Here is a 19,332-nt window from a genome sequence, read left to right as displayed (position 1 = left end):
CTGCAAAGACAGCTTCATAATGAATACTGATGACAGGTTTTAAAGTTGTGCAAGTCTTTTCAAATAGTTTGGGACTTGCTTATTCTAAACTTTCCAGGTATATTTCTTATCCTGTATGGGAAGTGTGTAAGGGAAGCCACACAAGAAAGCAAGAATGACGAACTAGACACCCCCCTCAAAAAAAACACACAACAACTTAAAAACAAGGAAACAAAACCAACAAACAAAACCAACAACCCAGCTTTGGGGCACAAAATCCAGTGCACTGACAACAGAAATTTGCATTAATATAACCAGTCAGCTTAACAGTCAGTTTTCAACAGTGGGTAGGACAGTTTTGAAATGAGCAATTCTGATGCCAGGATAGAGACTGTCTCTGGAACCTGAAGGTTCTAATATAGATGTGGGAGTGGAAAAGAAGAGCTGCCTCAGATTGCCATTTAGCTCTGATATGAAACCAGTATCCAAGCTCAGGCAAGGTAGTTCTAAGGGGAGATAACAGACATCAGCATAAATTAAAACTGAATAGTGGCTGAACCATTGGTTATCATTTCCCTAACTTCTGGCATACTGGATATGAGGAACAAAACAGCTCTGGACTCTTTTCATGTGAAGAAGGAAAAAGACAAAGAAATACAAAGGTAACTCTTAGAGAAAGAGTGCAGATGAAAAAAACCACCCTTAGGCCTTTAAAGTAAGTACCAGGAAGTACACTGATGCTTGCCAATGTCGTGTGGAAAACTCATCACAGCTAATCCTTCTTTTGGCAGTCAGGGAATTGTCTTCTCTATTCCAGCTCCAAATCCTTAGTGGTACCAGCTTTGTCAGTGACTGAGCAAGCTGCAGAAGAGGAGAATCCTCCTGGTGTCAGTGTTCATATGGTCAGTTCTGCACTGGAAGTGCCCCAAAGGGATTACAGTAATAGATGTAGCTTTTGTCCAGTATGACAAATGTCCCTGTGTTCTTGGGAACAGGCAACACACATTGAATTAAGGGCTGTAACCAAGCCAAAATGAAGTGGCATAATCACTTGAAAGTGGTACATGCCACTCATGAGGCAGAAAGGACTTAAAACTGAAAGAGGTCCACACCACAGATTTCTCCAAATGTCAGAAAAAAAACAAACAACCCTAAGACACAAAGAAGAAAGCCATCCAGCAGCAGTTTGTTCTTAAAAAGATACATCTGCAGAAAACCCCCTCTGAATCTTAAGTTATCAAGAGTAGAAAGATAAATAATTCCCTAGCCAACTAAGTTTAGCTTACTATACATGGCATTAAGCTATGCACCAAAGAGCAGCTGCCAGGCACTGCAAAGATCCCTTTCACTACCATCGAAAGTTACAATCTCATCTGTACAGTGCACAAATTTATGTGGATAGTTGTCACTCAATAAAAGGAAGAATAAGTTCTAATTTGTACTAGATAATGAAAATTAAACCACTAAAATGCAAGGTTAATGTACAAAATGATAACTCATCAGTAAAATAAATTTCCTCCTCCTCCCCCCTGATCTATAGTTACATGTGTTTTCCAGCAACCAGGTATTTCACACACAAACCACCATACGTGGATTTTTTATTTCCAGCCAGCACGGTCCTTTGATCTTCTGACTCATCAAGAGGAGTTCCAGGCTAGAGGTGTTTGTTCCAAACACATGTGAAAATGTTTGCCCTTTCAGATCTTGGGGAAGCCGGGGGTGTTCAGCCTAACAAGTAACAGAGAGCAGTGAGTCATTTCACCCCACAGAAGTCTTCAAGGTTGACACACCCTATTTAGCCAGACCTTAACAAAAAGCTACACAATACCTGAAACCACTGTCATTTCCCCCAAGCAAAGCTGCAGCCTGTAATACTGACAGTAATTGAAGAAGTTACACTATAGGCTCAACTTAAAAATCAGGACAGTAATGAAAAAACACACTGAAGTTCTTCATCCGTACTGGATACATCAACCAACTCTACAGCAATGTTCAATGACCATTTTAATACAGAAACTGCTCACACTGTAAACCTAATTAAACAGCTACAGCTTTAATCTTGTCTGACACAGAATGACTGGTTAAAGTGTTCCTGCACAGCTAAAGAAGAATTTGAGATATCTAGCAAATCTCTATGGGATGCTGCTTTTGCACCCAAAAACCAGCACAAAAAATGATTTTAAAAGGCATTTTCCCAGCAACTAACCCAACAGGTTCAAGACTGCTGAGTCTCTTATGTTTGAAAACAAATTATTTTTGCTAACAAAGAACAGCTACTGATGTTCTCATGGGAATATTTTCCATCTTTACTTCTCACTTCTACAGGTCTTCGCAAAAATCTTTCTCACCCAGCTGCTATTTGCAAGCAAGTAGAATTATTTGCTATATTATAGACATTAATAGGTGACAAAAAATAAAGTAGGAAAACTGTTCTCAGTTTTCTCTATATTTCTCTATATATATATCTCTATGTGGAATATTTCTCTATGTGGAATCTCTATGTGGAATATTTCTCTATATTCCACAATTTAGATTGTGGAAAAATCAATAAGCAAATTATAATTCAGGGAGAAGTTGGCAGAAATGCAGCAGTTGTAGGAAAAAGATTTTTCCCTCATGTTTCATTTACACAACTAGAGTGAACACTAACAAATCACCATGTTATAGGTAACCCGGTAATGAACTGTTCTGTTAAGGACTAACCAACATATAAAGAGTAACAAAAAAAAGTCACAAGTTTAGGTATTAAACTCTTTTTTTGTTGTTGTTATTATTACAAGATAACAAGCAACTAAAAGCACACTGCAAAAGAGGTACACCCACTAGCTACTAAAGATCAAATCCTGCAAATTTTTTTTATTTAGCAAAACCATAACATTCTTAATTAAATAAGAAAGCAAGTAATGGTATTTTGTCAGATTAATTATACTCACCGAATATTTAACTTCTAAGTATTCAGATTTTGCTGGTACATCTGGAATCTCAAAAGCGTAGTATTTTTCCACTTTCTATATAAAACAAAGATATTTTCAGTATCTCCCAACTGAATATTCATTCTGGCCAAAGGGAAAACTAAAGAACATAAAGGCCAGCCAAAACATACATTTCAAATATCATGGCCTTGATCTTTTATTTCCAATTCTACAACTCATTATAAACAGCTGAGGATACTAAGAATGTTTTAGTTCCTGTATTTAAACCTCTGTATGTTTTTTTACCATTAAGAATTTCTACAGAATTGACTTGCAAGTATACTAGCCACTACAAAACAAAATGGTGGTTAAGGAGACAGGAACGTTCTTTAAATTCACAGGTTTCAGACACACTCATGAGAATTGGTGGCTGCAGACCTCCACAAAATCATGAAATGCCTGAGATAGAAAGGGATCTCCAGGGATTGTCTAGTCCAGCTGCCTGCTCAGAGCTGGGTCAGTTACAGAGGTTGCTCAGGGCTCTCTCGTGCCAGCTTTTGAGTATCCCCAAGGATGGAGACTCCCCAGCCTCTCTGGGCAACCTGTGCCAATGCTTGATCTCCCTTACAGTGAAGCAGTGGTTTATGTTCTCATAAATTTTGCGTGTTTCAAGTGGTACCTACTGCTCTTATCCTGTCTTCCAGAGTCATCTTTACTCATGCCCATCAAATGTTTATAAACAACAATAATATTTGCACCACCAATCCCTCACCCTGAACCTTGTCTTCTCCAGGCTGAGCAGTCCCAGGTCTCTCAGCCTCTCCTCATGTAACAGATGCTCCAGGTCCTGTAAATATCTTTGTGGTCCTATTCTGGACTTGCTCCCCTAAGTGCACGCATTTCTCACACTGGGGAGCTCAGCTGAACACAACATTTCAAGTGTTCACCAGGGCAGCAAATCCTGACACTTGCTGGCACTGCCTCACACAGCCCAGAGTGCCCAAGGCCATCTCTGCTGCAAGGGTGCATTGCTGGCTCTTGTCCAACCTCAGGTCTAGCAAGACCAACACATCCTTAACCCCAAAGGTGCCTTCCACACAGTCCGCCACCAACATCTACTGGTGCCTGAGGTTTTTCCAGTCCTGGAACAGGACTTTTTCCCTTTTTTGGAACTTGATGCAATTCCTGTATATCAGGAATGTCAAACAGCCTGTCGAAGTTCTTTTGAATGGCAGCACATTCATATGGTGTATCAACTACTTCTCCTGGTTTTGTCCTGTCTGCAGACTTGTTGAGTGTGTGCTCTGCCATCATCCAAATCATTAACACAGACACTAAGCAGGACTGGATCCACTATGGACCCTTGGGGTGCACCACCAGGGACTGGCCTCCACCTGGACTTAGTGCAACCTATCGCAACATTTTGAGCCCAGCAGCACAACCAGTCTTCAGTCCATCTCACTGTCCACTTATCTATCCCACACATCATCAGTTCATCCATGAGGATGCTACTGCAGACAGCACTGAAAGCATTACTAATGTCAAGATAAACAACAGCCACTGCTCTCCTCTTGTCCACTGAGCCAGTCCATCTCTTCACAGAAGGCTATGAGCTTGGTGAAGCATGATTTCCCCTTTGTAAATCCACACTGAACACTCCCAAGCACCTTGTGACATTGCTTAGCTCCCTCCATACTCATGGGTGGACCCCACCAAGTCCCATGCGCCTTTATCTGTCCAATTTGTTTAAATGTGCCCTAACCTGATTCTCCTGCACTGAGGACAAGTCTTTGCTTCAGGCTTTCCTTCTGGTCTCTTGGAGTCAGGGATTGCTAAAGGCTGGGCTTAGCAGTAAAGACATTGAGTATCTTGGCCTTTTCCATGACCTGTGTTACCACATTTCCTATCCCTTTCAGCAGCACCTCTTTCCTAGTCTGCCTGTACCTACAGAAGCCTTTCCTGCTGCTCTTTGTCTCCCTCATAAGATTTAACTCCAGGGGCGCTTTGGCTTTCCTTTCTTCACTACAAGGTCACCTCCATTAGTCCATCCTCTAATCCTGACCAGCTCTTTGCTCTCCTTCAGGCAGGGCTCCATGCATTCCCATTGCTCTGACATACAAAAGGGACTCCCCACTCCTTGCCATCCCAGCCTGTCCTAACCACATCCTATCCCACCACATGTCTGTGATCCCAAATCAGACTGTACCCCTTTAAGTGCACACAGCTCCTCTTTTACACTGCGTGCTTTAGTGTATCAGCACTTCAGAGAGGAACCCAAGAGAGATGATTTCCCAACCATCTGCCAGCTGTTTAATTTATTACATGCTTGGAGCAGAATCATTTCTATGATGCTATTGTATTTTTCATTTTCAGTGCCTTGGGTTTTACTAGAAAGTAGTCAAGTTTGTTTACACAACTCCAACAAAGACCATTAAAGCAGTTCAGCACAACTTTACTGAAAGTTAAGTATCACTTCTGCTTTCTTCAAGAACAATAATGATTTTCCACAACACACACAGCTTGTCAGTTTCTAAGAATAACTACCTTAATTTTTCAAATAATTATAGTACCCTGTGCAACACTGCTATAGCACCTGCTGAAATGCCATGCCCTACCCTGTAATAGGTATGCTCTGCCCTGTAGTACTTTACAAACCATCTGCACCGCTGTTACATATTATTGTTATTATGTTATGCCATAACTATGCTAGCATATTACTTCACAAGAATTCCTAGAGGCACTTTAAATTAAAAATCACATTTTTCACTGGACAATGTACTACGTTCAGCACTCTATACACAAGATTCAGCATAATATACCACTAGAAAAAATTTAATAAGAAAAAACAAAATCACTACAAATGGGAATAAAATTTACAAATTAACAAAACACATGCGGAGTTAGGTGAACTTGAAGTTATTTGGTTTTGGGGTTGGATGGTTGGGGTTTTTTCCTTTAATTAATCGCATCAGCACCAGCTCCCTCAGGGCACTACAACCAGCAGTTAAGCTTGTTGCCTCAAGTACTACTTTAGTTGTAAGGCTGCAAAGCTTGGGTAGGGCAGCTATAAATAGGAAGCAGGCAAATCCAGAAATTACTATGGCATCAACAGTTACATGGAAGCAGAAGTGTAACATAACTTGGTAGGAGAGCACCACTGTGAAGCCAGATCGGCACGGCAGATTAGCATGGAAACACAGATCTGAACTGCTGAGCCAAAGCAGCACCCCACACAAAGAGCAGATCAGAGCTGTAACATCCTAGATGGCAATGCACAGCTTTTAGCACATATCACTGGTGCCCCCTCCTCTCTTTTTAATTAACAAAAAAAAAAAAAAATACTCTCCGGCTTCAAACAAGTTCTTGTTGCAAACGCAAGCTGAACTCAGTATATAAATAGTCTGCTGCAGTGATTCATCTGCGTTATTCCACAGAGCTCAGCTCAATTACACCAGCGTCTGGTCATAACTGCAGTGAATGAATGCTTTGCTGCAGAGTAATCTGCCCTTCAAGTGGCCCTTCAGAGAGCAGAAATGAGCAGCAGTGATTAGCTGCTAAGTTCCTAAGTGGAGTAAGGCTGCTTTCAAATTGATTTGTGAAGACTTGCTAACTTGGCAGCAGTGCAACCCATTGAAGCTACAATTAGCAGCAGGTGCAGGAGGAAATGATATGGCTCAAGTGTATCTGTTCACAGGGACAAAGTTGGGTGCTGGCAAGGCCAAGATGCAGAGGGAACAACTTGTCTCAGTGTACAAATATTGGCTCTCTCTGCATCATCACAAAAAGGGGTATTCCAAATAAAGGAATGATGGGTGCATGACAGGTATGTTATAACCTTTCCTATTTCCAGCCAATGATGGAAGAAGAGTAGTTTCTCAGTTTCACAACACTATGCAAAAACTGAGACTTCATATTACTCTGAATTACTTATGAGCATTTCCCTCACCTGAGCAACATGGCCACTGGCTTTTTAAAAATCTTTCGAAAACTAACCCTTAACAACACTGGTAGTGAACCACTGGCTGCATATCACAGAGCAGGGGAGTTCTAAAGCACATTAGCTCTTAACCACACACAGGCATAACTGTGTACAGATCACATTTTGCAGCATTCATTTAGGACTGGAATGAAAAGGAAGATGATGACTCCTTATGAAAAACAGATTAATAAGGTATATAATAAGGCAAATTCGGGTATCTCAGAGACAAACAGAAGAAAAGGAGGGCACAGTAATGGGACAACCCCACTACTTGCACAATTATCTTACAGAGAGCACAAAGCCTCCCTGCTGCAGAAATGTAAGCCTGGCCGGATTTGGTGCTACTTGTTCACATCAATTTTGTGCTATCTGAAATATCTGAGTTACTGTAATACTTCCTTGAATAGTCCTCCAGAGACCCCACCAACAGCCCTGTTCTACTATTCTGTCTTTTCTCTTATTCCCTGTTTTACTAGTGCCATACTCTCCTACTAGCTCCAATTGTCATTAAACCCTTCCAGAAGGCAGTAAGTACTAAAATTAGCAGAAAATTACACAAGCAAAATAAAGCTAGGTAGCTTTTATCCTCTTAGTAAAATTCAGTTTACTGAAGAGTAGGAAGAATTCAAAGATAATTTGAATTCTTACAATTCAGAAACAATTCTGGTAGGTTATTTGAGAGCTCCCCTGCACCCCCAACTATCCTACCTAATTTATTCATGAAATAAAAATTGCAAATTTGCTCTTTTGCTAAAACTGTCCTTTAAATAGCTTTCCTGCTGCTCATCCCATTTTAATGTTTTTAAAGAGCAAACAGGTCTGATCATTATTCTTCACTTTACTAGCTAAAAAAATTAAACCCTTCATAGTTTTCTCCGGTATAACAGATTCTCCTTTTGTCTCATCCTTCTATTACCATCTTTTGTACCTGCAGTCACTTGAGTTTATCTTTCCCCATGAGGGTGACCAAGTGTTATAATATTCGAGGGAAAATCTGAACAGTGTCTTAGTGCTCCTACCTCCCTATTCCTGCCAGAGATCACTCCTGTGTGACACTCAAGGACCCCAGAAGCACTGTAGAGATGTATCCAGACAAGACTGCTGGGTCTTTCACCCTCAGCTCTGTGTAAGCTCAGTAAAAATTTGACAGGTTTACCTTGATTTTTAAAAGCCATCTTCGAAGGTTAAACTATATTAGTTTTATTACCTCCTTCACATTATTCTTCCTTAGCACACCATGGAACAGATAGAGGTGTCCTAAGATTCTATCAGATGCCCATCTTTTTGGAGACCTTTCTCCTTCCTTCTGTTTCTAGAGCACAGTTGTTTGCATCCTCTCTTTTAATGAGGAACTGTTTCTCTTTGAGTTTTCTCCCTCATTCCTGAGAGGATCTTTGAGCAGTAAGCTATCAGAAATTTGTTTTTTATCTCTTGTTAAATTCATTCTTTTCCAATCCCACATGTAACTAAGTTATAATCACCTATACAAGAGAAATAACAGAGAAAATTGAAAAAGCTAAATTTACATTACAGTTTTGATAGAGAAAATAAGCTAGAACAAAGAAAAAGTTTTACAAAGTACTTATGTCACATTTTCCCTGAATTCTGTAAATAACACACTAAGCTACAAGTTGCTGAAAATATGTCATGTCTTGTATGACTCTGCTATTTGAGAAATACTGCTCACATTTTCACTTTAACAACTTAAACTTTCAGAATTACTCTAGCTTTGGCTTAGATGACCTCCTGAGGGCCTTTCCAACCTGCATTACAACACAAATTTGCCTTATTTCCCCCCCCCCTCTTATTTACATATTGTTAAATTCCATTCTTTCTGCATTTTTACTTGCCATTCAACTTCCTAATCAGCTATTCAGGAACGAATCTTGTGAAGTCACAAGATTGCCAGGCTGCAAAAAGTTACAACTAATGAAAGTCATCTTTGCCAGACTAATGGCACGTTACTTCAAGAAACAGAAAAGTTTCTGAGCACACTCAGAACCAGTCTTTTCCCCTAACTTGCATGTTTGTGAACCTTCCCCACCCAGGCTTCCCACCTCTGCCCTCCACTCCAAAAGACAAATGCTCTGTGTAAATGGACAATAAAGCTTTCTCACACTAACAAACTAATTCAGTCCAAACTGCAACACAATCTGCAACACAATCAGCAGTATCAGCTCTTTTCCTGCAGACTTATGACAAGTATTACATTACTGTATGTGCAAAGTTTCCATAATAGCAATATTTCTTTTCCAATGTTATTTTAAGGATTTGTTGAGCAAACAGAGCACAGTAAAAGAGCACAGTGAAATAACACTGTTAAGACTATTGTCCATAACTCCAAGACCAGAACAGCTTAACTTTCAAGACTGAATGACAACCCTCACAACTTGTTCCCTCCTGCACAGCCACACTCTTACAATCCATGCTCTGAACAGCATACACTCGAAAAAGATAAATCTGCAAGGGTGAGAAGAAGGATGAGACATGCCAAGAGATAAACTTCAGTAAAATATCTGGCCAAATGCAAAGACAGCCTAATCCCAGTGTACTGATTTATCTGCTGGACAACACAATCTGTCATTTTAACTCTGACAGTACCCAGCCAATACCCAGGCTTTGGGTATCAGAACTTTTATCTGTTCTGCATTCTCAAAAACAGCTCAGCAAGAGAGTCTGACATTCAATCCAGTTTTAAAGTAACGAATAAGTATTTTCAAAAGCATTATGGAACAGTCATGTTGCAGATTTACTGCTCTTAAAGGACTACAGATATTTGGGAAGACACTGGGATGGCTTTTACAAGCAGGTACACTTACATACATCAGGTGTTACATATCTCCATTTCAGCATAACCACCCTCATTGCACAGTGTTTCAACAGCCTTCCCACCTTACCAACCACAACAACAGAAAATGACCAAATAGGACGCTCGTAAACAAACCTTGGATTTGAACTTCATGATTTTATACTTTGGTGAAATACTGTCATTAAATTCCTTGAAAACACTCATTATAGTCACCGGAGTTTCCGTCTCTTTACCAGTAGATAGGTCCATCTCCTAAAAAACAGAAGTCAGGTTTTACAAATCAATAAAAAATGCCAACAGACATGACCAGTAAATTGAATTTTGCTTTGCTACTACAAATCATGTATTTCTTTGTTAATGAAGAAGTACAATGCAATCAGCCAAAAATCCCCAAATTTAGAAAACAGTATTTGAAAAACATTTCAAAAGCACTAAGTTTTCTAATAATACTTCAAGATTACTTTCTTTGATAAACAGCAAGTCTAAATTTGCCTGCAGTTGTTGGCTGTAGCCAGGGGAAGCCACAACACCCTAGTAGTTTGCATCTCATGAGTGATACATTGCATACATATTGTTTTTAACTTTACCACCTCCATCAGACAACATTGGCTTCAACAGTTCCCATAAACACATTGCCAGAACCCATAACCTGCCATAAGCAGAATGAAAGGTACTTATGTTTGACGAGCTTAAAAGTCATACTTACTGTTTCACGTGGCAGTAGATAAACAGTTCTCTCAATATTTTTCACTGTCACACAACAGCTCACATAGGTGTTTGCAGATTCAATCCAAACTTTGCCGAACAAAAATACCACACCTAAGGAAAAAGGGTAAAGAATTCAGTATGTGATTCTTAATCATTCCTATTGTTGCTTAAAGCAGCTTATAATGTATTCTTGCAGAGAAACACAACCATTTCTGGTTTAGGTCCTCGAACAACAAATCTTTCTGATGCATCAGCACATTCTGTATTATTTTAAACACCAGCTTTACAAATAGACACCTGTATCATTCATCGTGTCTCTACCTCCATTGCTATAGTAACACCTGATCTGTAAAATTCAAAATGGCATCACACAGCCAGTCTCAAAATTCGGTTCTGATTTCCTTTATACCTAGAGTAGTTTGATAATCCCAGGGGAGAGGGAGGAAGGAGAGAGATGTCAGTGAAAGCTGAAAATTATCAGAATGCCTGTGCTGTCAATCAATCCTGGAACACGTTATCTACAATTTCTCGTTCTTCAGCTAGACCAGGACATTAACTCCTCTTCCCTGCACTTCAGGACAGTGGATCAAGACTCTACAACAAATAAAACCTGTAGAAATACATTCTGAAGACAACAACTAGAGGCTGATCAGCTGTAAAAAGTTTTCAAGTGACTATTTTTAACAAATGAGGACACCAAAAGATGTGTGACATTCCAAGAAATCCTAGATGCCAAGACAGCAGTTGTAACCAAGGGAGACACTCAGAAACCTTAAACAGAGAAGGACTAGTGGCATTTAACTTCTTTGTGGACCATGTCATTATTGTACACGCACATCTTTAACCCCAGAGAACTTGGCATTAGCACAAAATGCTGCAAACTGCAAACCAAATGCTGTCAATCTTTAAAACAACACCATACAAAACTACCTGCCTTTCACACATAGTTTGTGAATTACAGGTACAAAAAACATTCAAGTACAACTCAGAAATCTGGCTTTACCAGGTTCCATTCAAATTCCAAATAATTTAGAGTATATTTACATAGGAGACACTCTTCTCCTATGACACACTTCATATTAGTACACTAATACTGATGAAATCAGAAATATCAGCACTGAGACTGCCTCAGGAACAGTGTTTCATGCCTAGAAAATTTTGGAACCTGCATTTCTCCCTGGCCTGACAATGCACAAGCAAGTCCTTGGTTAAGAGTTATAATCTATCTTTGCCATGAGATCTATCAGACATAAAGGCACCTTTTTTACTCCATTAGATCAAAGATAAATCAGTGAAGATGCACTGAGATGGATGACAAAGTTAAAGTGACAGGCTATGAAAAATCATTTTCTGAGTGCTTGGAATAGATGTGAACAAGACTACTTTTGTCAAGGACAGAGAATGCTGAGGTTTTGAAGATGATGAGACCAAGGATACAAGATTCAGCCGAACAAAGTATCTTAAGAAATTTTAATACAGATGCAATCTTGAAGATTTAGACAGTTTGAATAGAAGTATCTAGAAAGAGCTAAAATTGCAGATTTAAGTGACAGGGAAGATGAAGTTCTTGTCCCCAGTAATCTTTTTTTTTGGGGTAAGGGATAAAAAAAAAAGCTCAGATAGGTTTGTATCATACAGAAGGATGAAACTACGAGAGAGACCACAAAACAGTAGTTGGTTGCTTGAAGGCTGGCAACATTAAGAGCATGGAGTAGTTAACCTGTCAGAGAGGTGCATATAAGCAGGTGAGGTACAAAGAAGGATACATGACCCAGTCAAAGACAGGATAAAAAGCTGCCTGGATTGCAAAGACAAACTTCTATCAACTCTAGCATGGACAAATAAGTGGTCTTAATATCCAGATTTCACAGAATCAGAGTAATTTAGGATGGAAGGAACCTTCTGAGATCATCCAGCTGAACACTGACACACACACTACCACCCACACACACAGTAAAAGCAGTGCTAATGTCAAAGACTTTTCAGAGACATTTCATGTAAAACCAAAAAAACAGAGAAGAGATATCAGGCCCTATGCTCTGCAAGCCTGACTATGGAAAGAAGAAATAGGAGTAAAGCTTATAAAGCAAAGTCTATGAGAAGAAAGATGATGCTACCAATGAACCAAAGGTAAGCAAAGTCAAGACACAAGGAAAATGTCTTGCAGAGGGGAAAAAAGGGTAGGTTTTATTCGTTATTGCTTTAAAATGTTAATAGGATTACAATTCTCAAGTTCTCTGCTTAAGACCATAAAGGGAGTTATGAAAAGTAAAGCCTCCAAAAATCATTAAGTTTGAAAGAGTCTTATGATTATGCTATAGTATTTACTCTTCAGGCAATGCATTTGACATCACTGCAAATGAGGCATAAACAAAGATCATAAACATGTTAAACAAAAAGCAGTATCAAAATTTTCCCTTCTACATTACTAATTGAAAACAGGTGCAGTCTTTATTATTCAATCCTGAAAAAGTCATAATGAGAAAAGAACACTCCTTGCATGCGAGGAACAGAAATCCTTTCATAATTATGTTCCATTCAGCAACCACTGACTTACAAGACAAAAAAAAAAAGGAAAAATAACAATAGCAGGATCTTTAAAAGTAGCAATTTTATATTAGAGCCACTGATTTCATCAAGATATCTATGATTATTACCACTCCCATCACCAAGCTCTTCAGCCCAGCACAGTCTTATATTTAAGTTTGGCATCCCAACTCACAACAAAAGGTGTTAACAAAGAAAAGTATTTGACTCAATGCTTGCAGCATCAACCCAAAAAAACCTTCAACAACATATGGAAGAACCTTCCGGTAAACCCACGAGGCACAAATTAGAAACCCAAGATCCTGAAGCTGCTGATGAAATGAGGGGACGGATGGGAAGTGCTTAGAACAGATGTGAACACAGATTCTTTTGTCAGAGCTCAGATCAGAATGATGCAGTTTTGAAGACTACGAGAGCTAGGACTCACATGTCAGCTGCACAAGAGTATCTCAGCAATGTTAATCCAAAGACAATCTTCAAGACTTAGGTAGTTTGAATCAGGGGATACAGAGCTGAATTTCAGGCCACCTTCCTCCCTTGACAGACATGCCTTTCCTCTGCATAAAATCGTGCAACTGCTATTGTACAGGCTTTCTATTAATCCACCTGAAATTTAAGTTACATTTCCAGAGAAAAGAAAGCATGCTCAATTGTTGCACCACTGAGCAGGAATTAACAAATTCAGCTTGCTCCTGCAGTGTTTCTAAGAAGGCCAGTGGGTCACCAACACAAGAGAGCTGGTAGCTCCCTTTTCCCTCCTTGCTTCCATATCAGGCCAAGAAATTACATTCTTACTTTTCCCAGTCATAGTGCCCTGCTCTGAGGACAGAGGTGCAGAAAAACAAGAAATGAATGTACAAGTTAGAGAGCACGGAGACACAGGATATCTAGACAGAATTTAGGCAAGTCTGAAAATCCCAGTTCAATAAAAAACAATCAGAATGGCATTTTCTGCCTTTAACTGAAGAGTTACCTGGCTGACTGTACTGATCTTCATAAGCATCCAGCCAAAAAAATCTTAAGACTTGTTCATCATTTTCCCCATTCACAAGTGGAAGGAGATTGGGGTCAAGCTGAACTTCTGCTGCTACTAGATCAGCTTCATCCTCATCAATTTTGTCCCAACATGAGATATCTGGGAGAGAACAACTTCTGCAGGTTTTGCAGAAGAAGAAAGAAACAAGTAAAATTATGCCTTTGCTACAACCACAGTTTTGCTTTTTTTCAGTCTTATATTCTCACACCTTTTGTTGCTCTTTCCACCACCAAACAACATTCCCAACAGCTGGGTTTCCTCAGGTTTCTTCTGAAAAGCAGGATGGAGTAACAAAGACAGAAACCCACCAACATGTATGGTTCTCTATACACCACACAAAGGCTTTAAAAATCTGGTATTTCAGCCTTGGTCACTCAAGTCCTTACATAAGAAATATATACATCCATCTGTACAAGTTGCCCACTGGGAACAACAGTTTATTTCAACAAAACCACCTTTTCAGCCATTAAACGTTTAGATCTTTTTCATAATTCAAACATTTTATGGTTTGAGATATTTTGTTATGGAAACATAACAATTCAAGATTTTCCAAACAAAGTTTTAAAAAACCAAACAAACAGGAAAAAAACCACCTCTTTTCCTATTTCCAAAGATGTGGCTTTTCACCATTACTTTTAGGAACAATACTTTTACCTGCAACTAATAATATGATAGTATGATATTATGATTTGCTTAGAAGAAGCATTGTTAGCAATTCCTCATTTTGTTCAATACCCACATTCAGTAACCTCGATGTACTGAAATACATATTGTCACGTGCTAAATCCCAAAAACATCAAATATTTTTCAGTTAAGCAGATATCAGCATGTTACCATTCTGAACATCCCTACAAAAAAAAAAAAAAAACATTGCACAGCATTATCATCATTCTGTCTGCATCACAATTATCCCTTTGACAAAGACAAATACAAAAATAAATCTAAGGTTTATGGATACTGAAAGCCTTCTTGGTGGAAGAAAAAAAAAAAAAAAGAGATTCTTACAAGGCAGATGTCTCTTTCTTCTCTGATTCCAGCTGCTCAGTCTCTTTCTTTTCAATTTTGTTGTCTCTTTTCAAGTTTTCAGCTGTCTCAGGTATAGTTTCCACATGCTCTGCTTCCATAGGTTCGTCAAAGTCCTCCTCATCAAAATCCATCATCCCCTGATCATCATCTGCAAGTTCTGCAGACAGAACTCAAAGCTTGAATCATTAAAATGACACGCTGTATACTACAGCAGGATGCACAGATAACATACTATAAACATGAACATAATATACAGTATTAATGCAAAAACAAAATATCCCATTTAAGCTATCAAAGCATCTAGGTAGTATAAATTAAGAAGTGTTTTAACACTAATATACTGTATTTAAAGAGTTTGTAGAACTGGTTTTTGATACCTTCAGTAGCTTTCTCTCCTACTGTTTTCACTACCCTCTCATTTTCTGTAGGTTTTTGCACATATTTGGTATCCTCATTTTCAGAGACTCTCACAGACTTTGCTGTACAATTGGGATGTTTAGGATGCAATGAAGCCGGAGGAAGGGTTTCCTTTCTGAGATGAGCAGGAGCTTTCTTTGATATAGGAGTGATTACCTAAAAAACATTTTAACCATCAATTTAAAAAAAAACAAAACAAACTCATAAGAGCAAAAAAAGAATAAAAACACCTTTGCATTTCCTATCTGCAGAACTATTAACCAGAGCTAGATGAAAAGTTCCACATATTTTTCAGCATGATAATTAAAACTCCTCAAGACTAAATTTTAAATTCCACAAAATCATTTCTGCTGTGATATGTGTCTACTAGAATGTTTAAAACCAGTTCACAACATGTCATGGCTGGCATTTACCTAAATTCTGAGGCAATAAGCCTCAGAATTGTTTTTCAGACAGGATACCACTATGGCAGCAACTACAGAACCTCTTTTTATGGAACACATGGTATGAAGTGGCCTTCACCATGACCAACAACAGGTCTCTGCATCTCTTTAATTCTCCAACATCTCCAATTGCTCCTCCTAGGACCACAGAAGTCATCACTTGAATGGTCTATCTGGGAATTAATTTCCTTTTCAATGTTTCCTACAAAAGTGATCACTGTTTTGCACCATGAAGACAAAGATCCTCTCTTACTGTATCTCCCCTTTCGATTTTTTTTTCCAACTGCTTCCAGGTTCAAACACAACTGCTAAGATGAGAAGCAATGGTGATTATTTTCAACCTAAGAGTTGATATCACTATTACACAAAGTTTCACAAATCAGATATATCTATACTACTGCATTTTCCCTCTACAGACTTTTTCCAAATATCTCACTATATTTCCAGCTATAAAGTCCTTCTCATTTACCAGAACTCCTAACAAAATGCCAGCCTTCCACCCTTAACAGCTCATCCCTCCTTTCACCCCAAAATCTTCCACTAGGGCAAACTTCTATCTACAACTTCAATTTTCCATTTGCTTTACATGTCTGCAGAAGATTGGTTTCTTATCCTTTTCCACACACACAAATACTGCTGTTTATTTCACCTCCCATATTTCTCTCCATTCCACATGGGTCTTTTCTACTCTGGAAAAGAGACAAAGCAGCAGCTCACCTTTGTGTGATACACCTAACATTATATATGTACTAGTACTACACTGAAGATACAAAACTAATTGTATTCTGTTTATGTATTAACATGAAAGGGGATGTGGAAAAATGCATGAAGCTACACTGTAACGTTGCTAAGGAAGCTAACGAGAAAGCTGATTTCTAGAAGCAGAAATAAAAGTCAACAGTATTCAAATCAAAATACTTATTAATGAGAATTTTCTTTTTTCCTCTTTACCTTGGAAGTTTGGGACTGCACAGAGAAAGGATTCAGTGGTACTCCAGCAGATCTTTTCCTCTTCAGCATTATAATTGGTGGTGGACTTAGTTGAACTGTCTGAATATCCAAAAAAAAGACAAAGTCACAAAATGAAGAGGGTTTTTTAGCATTTTCTTTTGCTTTGGTTAGTAACAATTTTCCATTAAAGAGGGTCACTGGAATTTCTCATTTAGCAAGAAAACCCACCTCTGATATAAAGCTCAGCCATGTAAAAAAATTAAATTATCTGAACAATCAGCCCGTGAAGACAGGCACTGGATTTTTTTGGTAAACAGCCCAAGAAAAACTGCCATCAACAAGTGAAACAGTTTTGAAACAGTGGGAGTTTCAATAGTTAATTGTGCCTTTCCAAACAACTATGAGAATAAGTTGTGGTAAGTTTTTAATGTCTGCTGAAGCAGTACCACTGAGCATACATGCCTAAAGAAAGGTAGAAGTGTTCTTTCAGCACTGTTACACTAGAGGAAAACACATTTTAATTTATTTACATATACAGATCTCTATCAACGGCTAATAACAAAAGAAATTTTAGAAAGCAAACGAAACACAAAAAAATCAATAGGTAACTACTATTTAAGTAAATAAAAGCCATAGTATAATTATGAGCATTACTTTCCCTAATCAATATTCCACAAATTTGACAGCATTAAAATGCACTTGCCTAATGATTTGAGGGTTTGATAGCCTGATATAACTCTCAGTCACAGGTCATAGGGAGGGGTAAAATAACAAGAGCACAAAACCAAGAGAACTTTACATTGGGACATCTTATATCCCTTACTGCTCTGAAAAAACACATTAACCTTATTATAATACAACATACTTCACCTCAGTATCTCACCACTACAGCAGTTTCAGGATTTACCTGTAAGCAATCCTTTCGGTTTTAAGAAATCCTGCTGAAGGGGCATTAAGTCATTGAAAAGTCATTAGTGATGAGGAACAGCCTCGTTTGAGACAGCCCAAACCGTGCCATAGCAGCCATCCTGCACTCCTGACTCAAAGGAAGTGTTAATCTGGTTCTCTGTAGCAAATCGTGGGAAGCAGGAGGCAGACAGACGTTCAGGCTACGTCATCTGCTGAAACAGTCCTCCCTCAGCTCCTCTCCTGAACCCAAACACAACAGATGGAAATATCCTACAGTGCACCGGCTGAAGCCTGGTGACACAGATGTACAGTGCACATGATTCAGATAAAGTTGAGTTTCTTTCACTCCAAGCTGACTAAAACCTAGAAGGCTGCATTAGAATAGGCTCTAGATTACCTTAACATAAACCATCCCTAATCAGGTCATAGTGGTTTTGCCTTATTAAGCCAGTACAGTCACACAACTTCTGCATGGTGGAGACAAAAGCTAGACTACATACATATGTGGAATATACCAAGCAGATGTGCTATGGATTAAATCAGTCTTAGATCTTCTAGTTTTACTAAGAACTGTATTTTACCTGATAAATTCCATGGTAAAAAAAAAAAAAGAGTGGATTAAGGTATTTCCAGCAGATTTCATTACCATACTTACTTCAGCATTAAGATCTTGAAGAATATCCCCTAGCAAATCATCTTTTGACAGGTCCACAGTCTTCTGTAAGATAAGATTAGCCAAAGAGTTCTCAGTTATATGTGCAAACCTAATCAGGAGACCAGTAGTAAATTACTAAACAGTTTCCACAAAACACAAACAACTTTGTCAGAAATGCTCCATACACAGAAGATTGTAATAGAAGTTTACATCTTGCTAGACAGAGGAAACTGAAATGACCTCTTGATTTATTCCACTCCCACTAAAACACTTTAAACAAGTCAGAAACATTTAGACTCAAAAACATAAAAACTTACATCTGTGTTTTTCTTCCCAGCACTGGCAAAAAACATAGACTTGATTGTGTTTGGCTTTGACACCACAGATTTTTTTAAGGTTTTTTTATCAACCGTAGATGTTTTGCCACCTTTTCCTACAGAAAAAAAAAAATAATTGTGAATTTTACATCAGAAAAGCTCCATGTTTAAGGGTCCAGTTATTAGCAGGAATAGATACCCAAGGTAGTCCACTTCTTCCACCTTTATACTGCTGGCTGAAATGAAGCCTGATCACCTCCAGGAAAAAAAACCCTCCAAGTGTTTGGCACTAGGCTTGGATTCTCAACATCAGACTCAGTTTCTCAGTTTTCCACCAGCCTCGTAAAAGTTGGGAAAATCATCTGATCCCAGATTCTTAAAAGCATGCAGGTGTTTAGAGGCCAAGAGAGACCACACATCTCTTAGTCACTGGCTTTGAAAACCAAGCCCACTCCTAGATGCATTTGTTCTAGAAGTGAATATATACTCCACAGCAGACTGTAAGCAGAATTGCCCCAGTAGTGCTGAAGTAGTTAACAATCATTTGACCTCCATTTTTGAACCTCCATCTTCTGCATTACGGGGGCTGAACAAAATCCGCAGCCAGACAATGACAGAGCTTCAGGTAACGTCATTTGACCACA

At 38.7% G+C, this 19,332-nt stretch overlaps 1 protein-coding gene across 2 annotated transcripts in view; it reads right to left on the bottom strand.

Moving 5' to 3' along the window:
• POLA1 (DNA polymerase alpha 1, catalytic subunit) overlaps positions 1–19,332 on the bottom strand; it is a 191,212-nt gene that overhangs the window by 168,460 nt on the left and 3,420 nt on the right. For both annotated transcript variants that reach the window (XM_050333301.1, XM_050333300.1), the window contains exons 5-14: positions 18,689–18,804; positions 18,372–18,434; positions 16,808–16,906; positions 15,374–15,569; positions 14,976–15,153; positions 13,908–14,086; positions 10,386–10,498; positions 9,815–9,931; positions 2,913–2,987; positions 1,569–1,707 (exon numbers count right to left, since the gene is read on the bottom strand). In XM_050333301.1, the coding sequence (XP_050189258.1) occupies positions 1,569–1,707; positions 2,913–2,987; positions 9,815–9,931; positions 10,386–10,498; positions 13,908–14,086; positions 14,976–15,153; positions 15,374–15,569; positions 16,808–16,906; positions 18,372–18,434; positions 18,689–18,804 (1,275 nt within the window). The remainder of the gene's footprint in view (positions 1–1,568; positions 1,708–2,912; positions 2,988–9,814; positions 9,932–10,385; positions 10,499–13,907; positions 14,087–14,975; positions 15,154–15,373; positions 15,570–16,807; positions 16,907–18,371; positions 18,435–18,688; positions 18,805–19,332) is intronic.

This window comes from Myiozetetes cayanensis, unplaced genomic scaffold, assembly GCF_022539395.1.
Source record: "Myiozetetes cayanensis isolate MyiCay16 unplaced genomic scaffold, myiCay2020 scf5-8, whole genome shotgun sequence".
NCBI lineage: Eukaryota > Metazoa > Chordata > Aves > Passeriformes > Tyrannidae > Myiozetetes > Myiozetetes cayanensis.
Note: the sequence above shows the minus strand (reverse complement) of the source record. Positions and strands in the feature narration are given on the sequence as shown.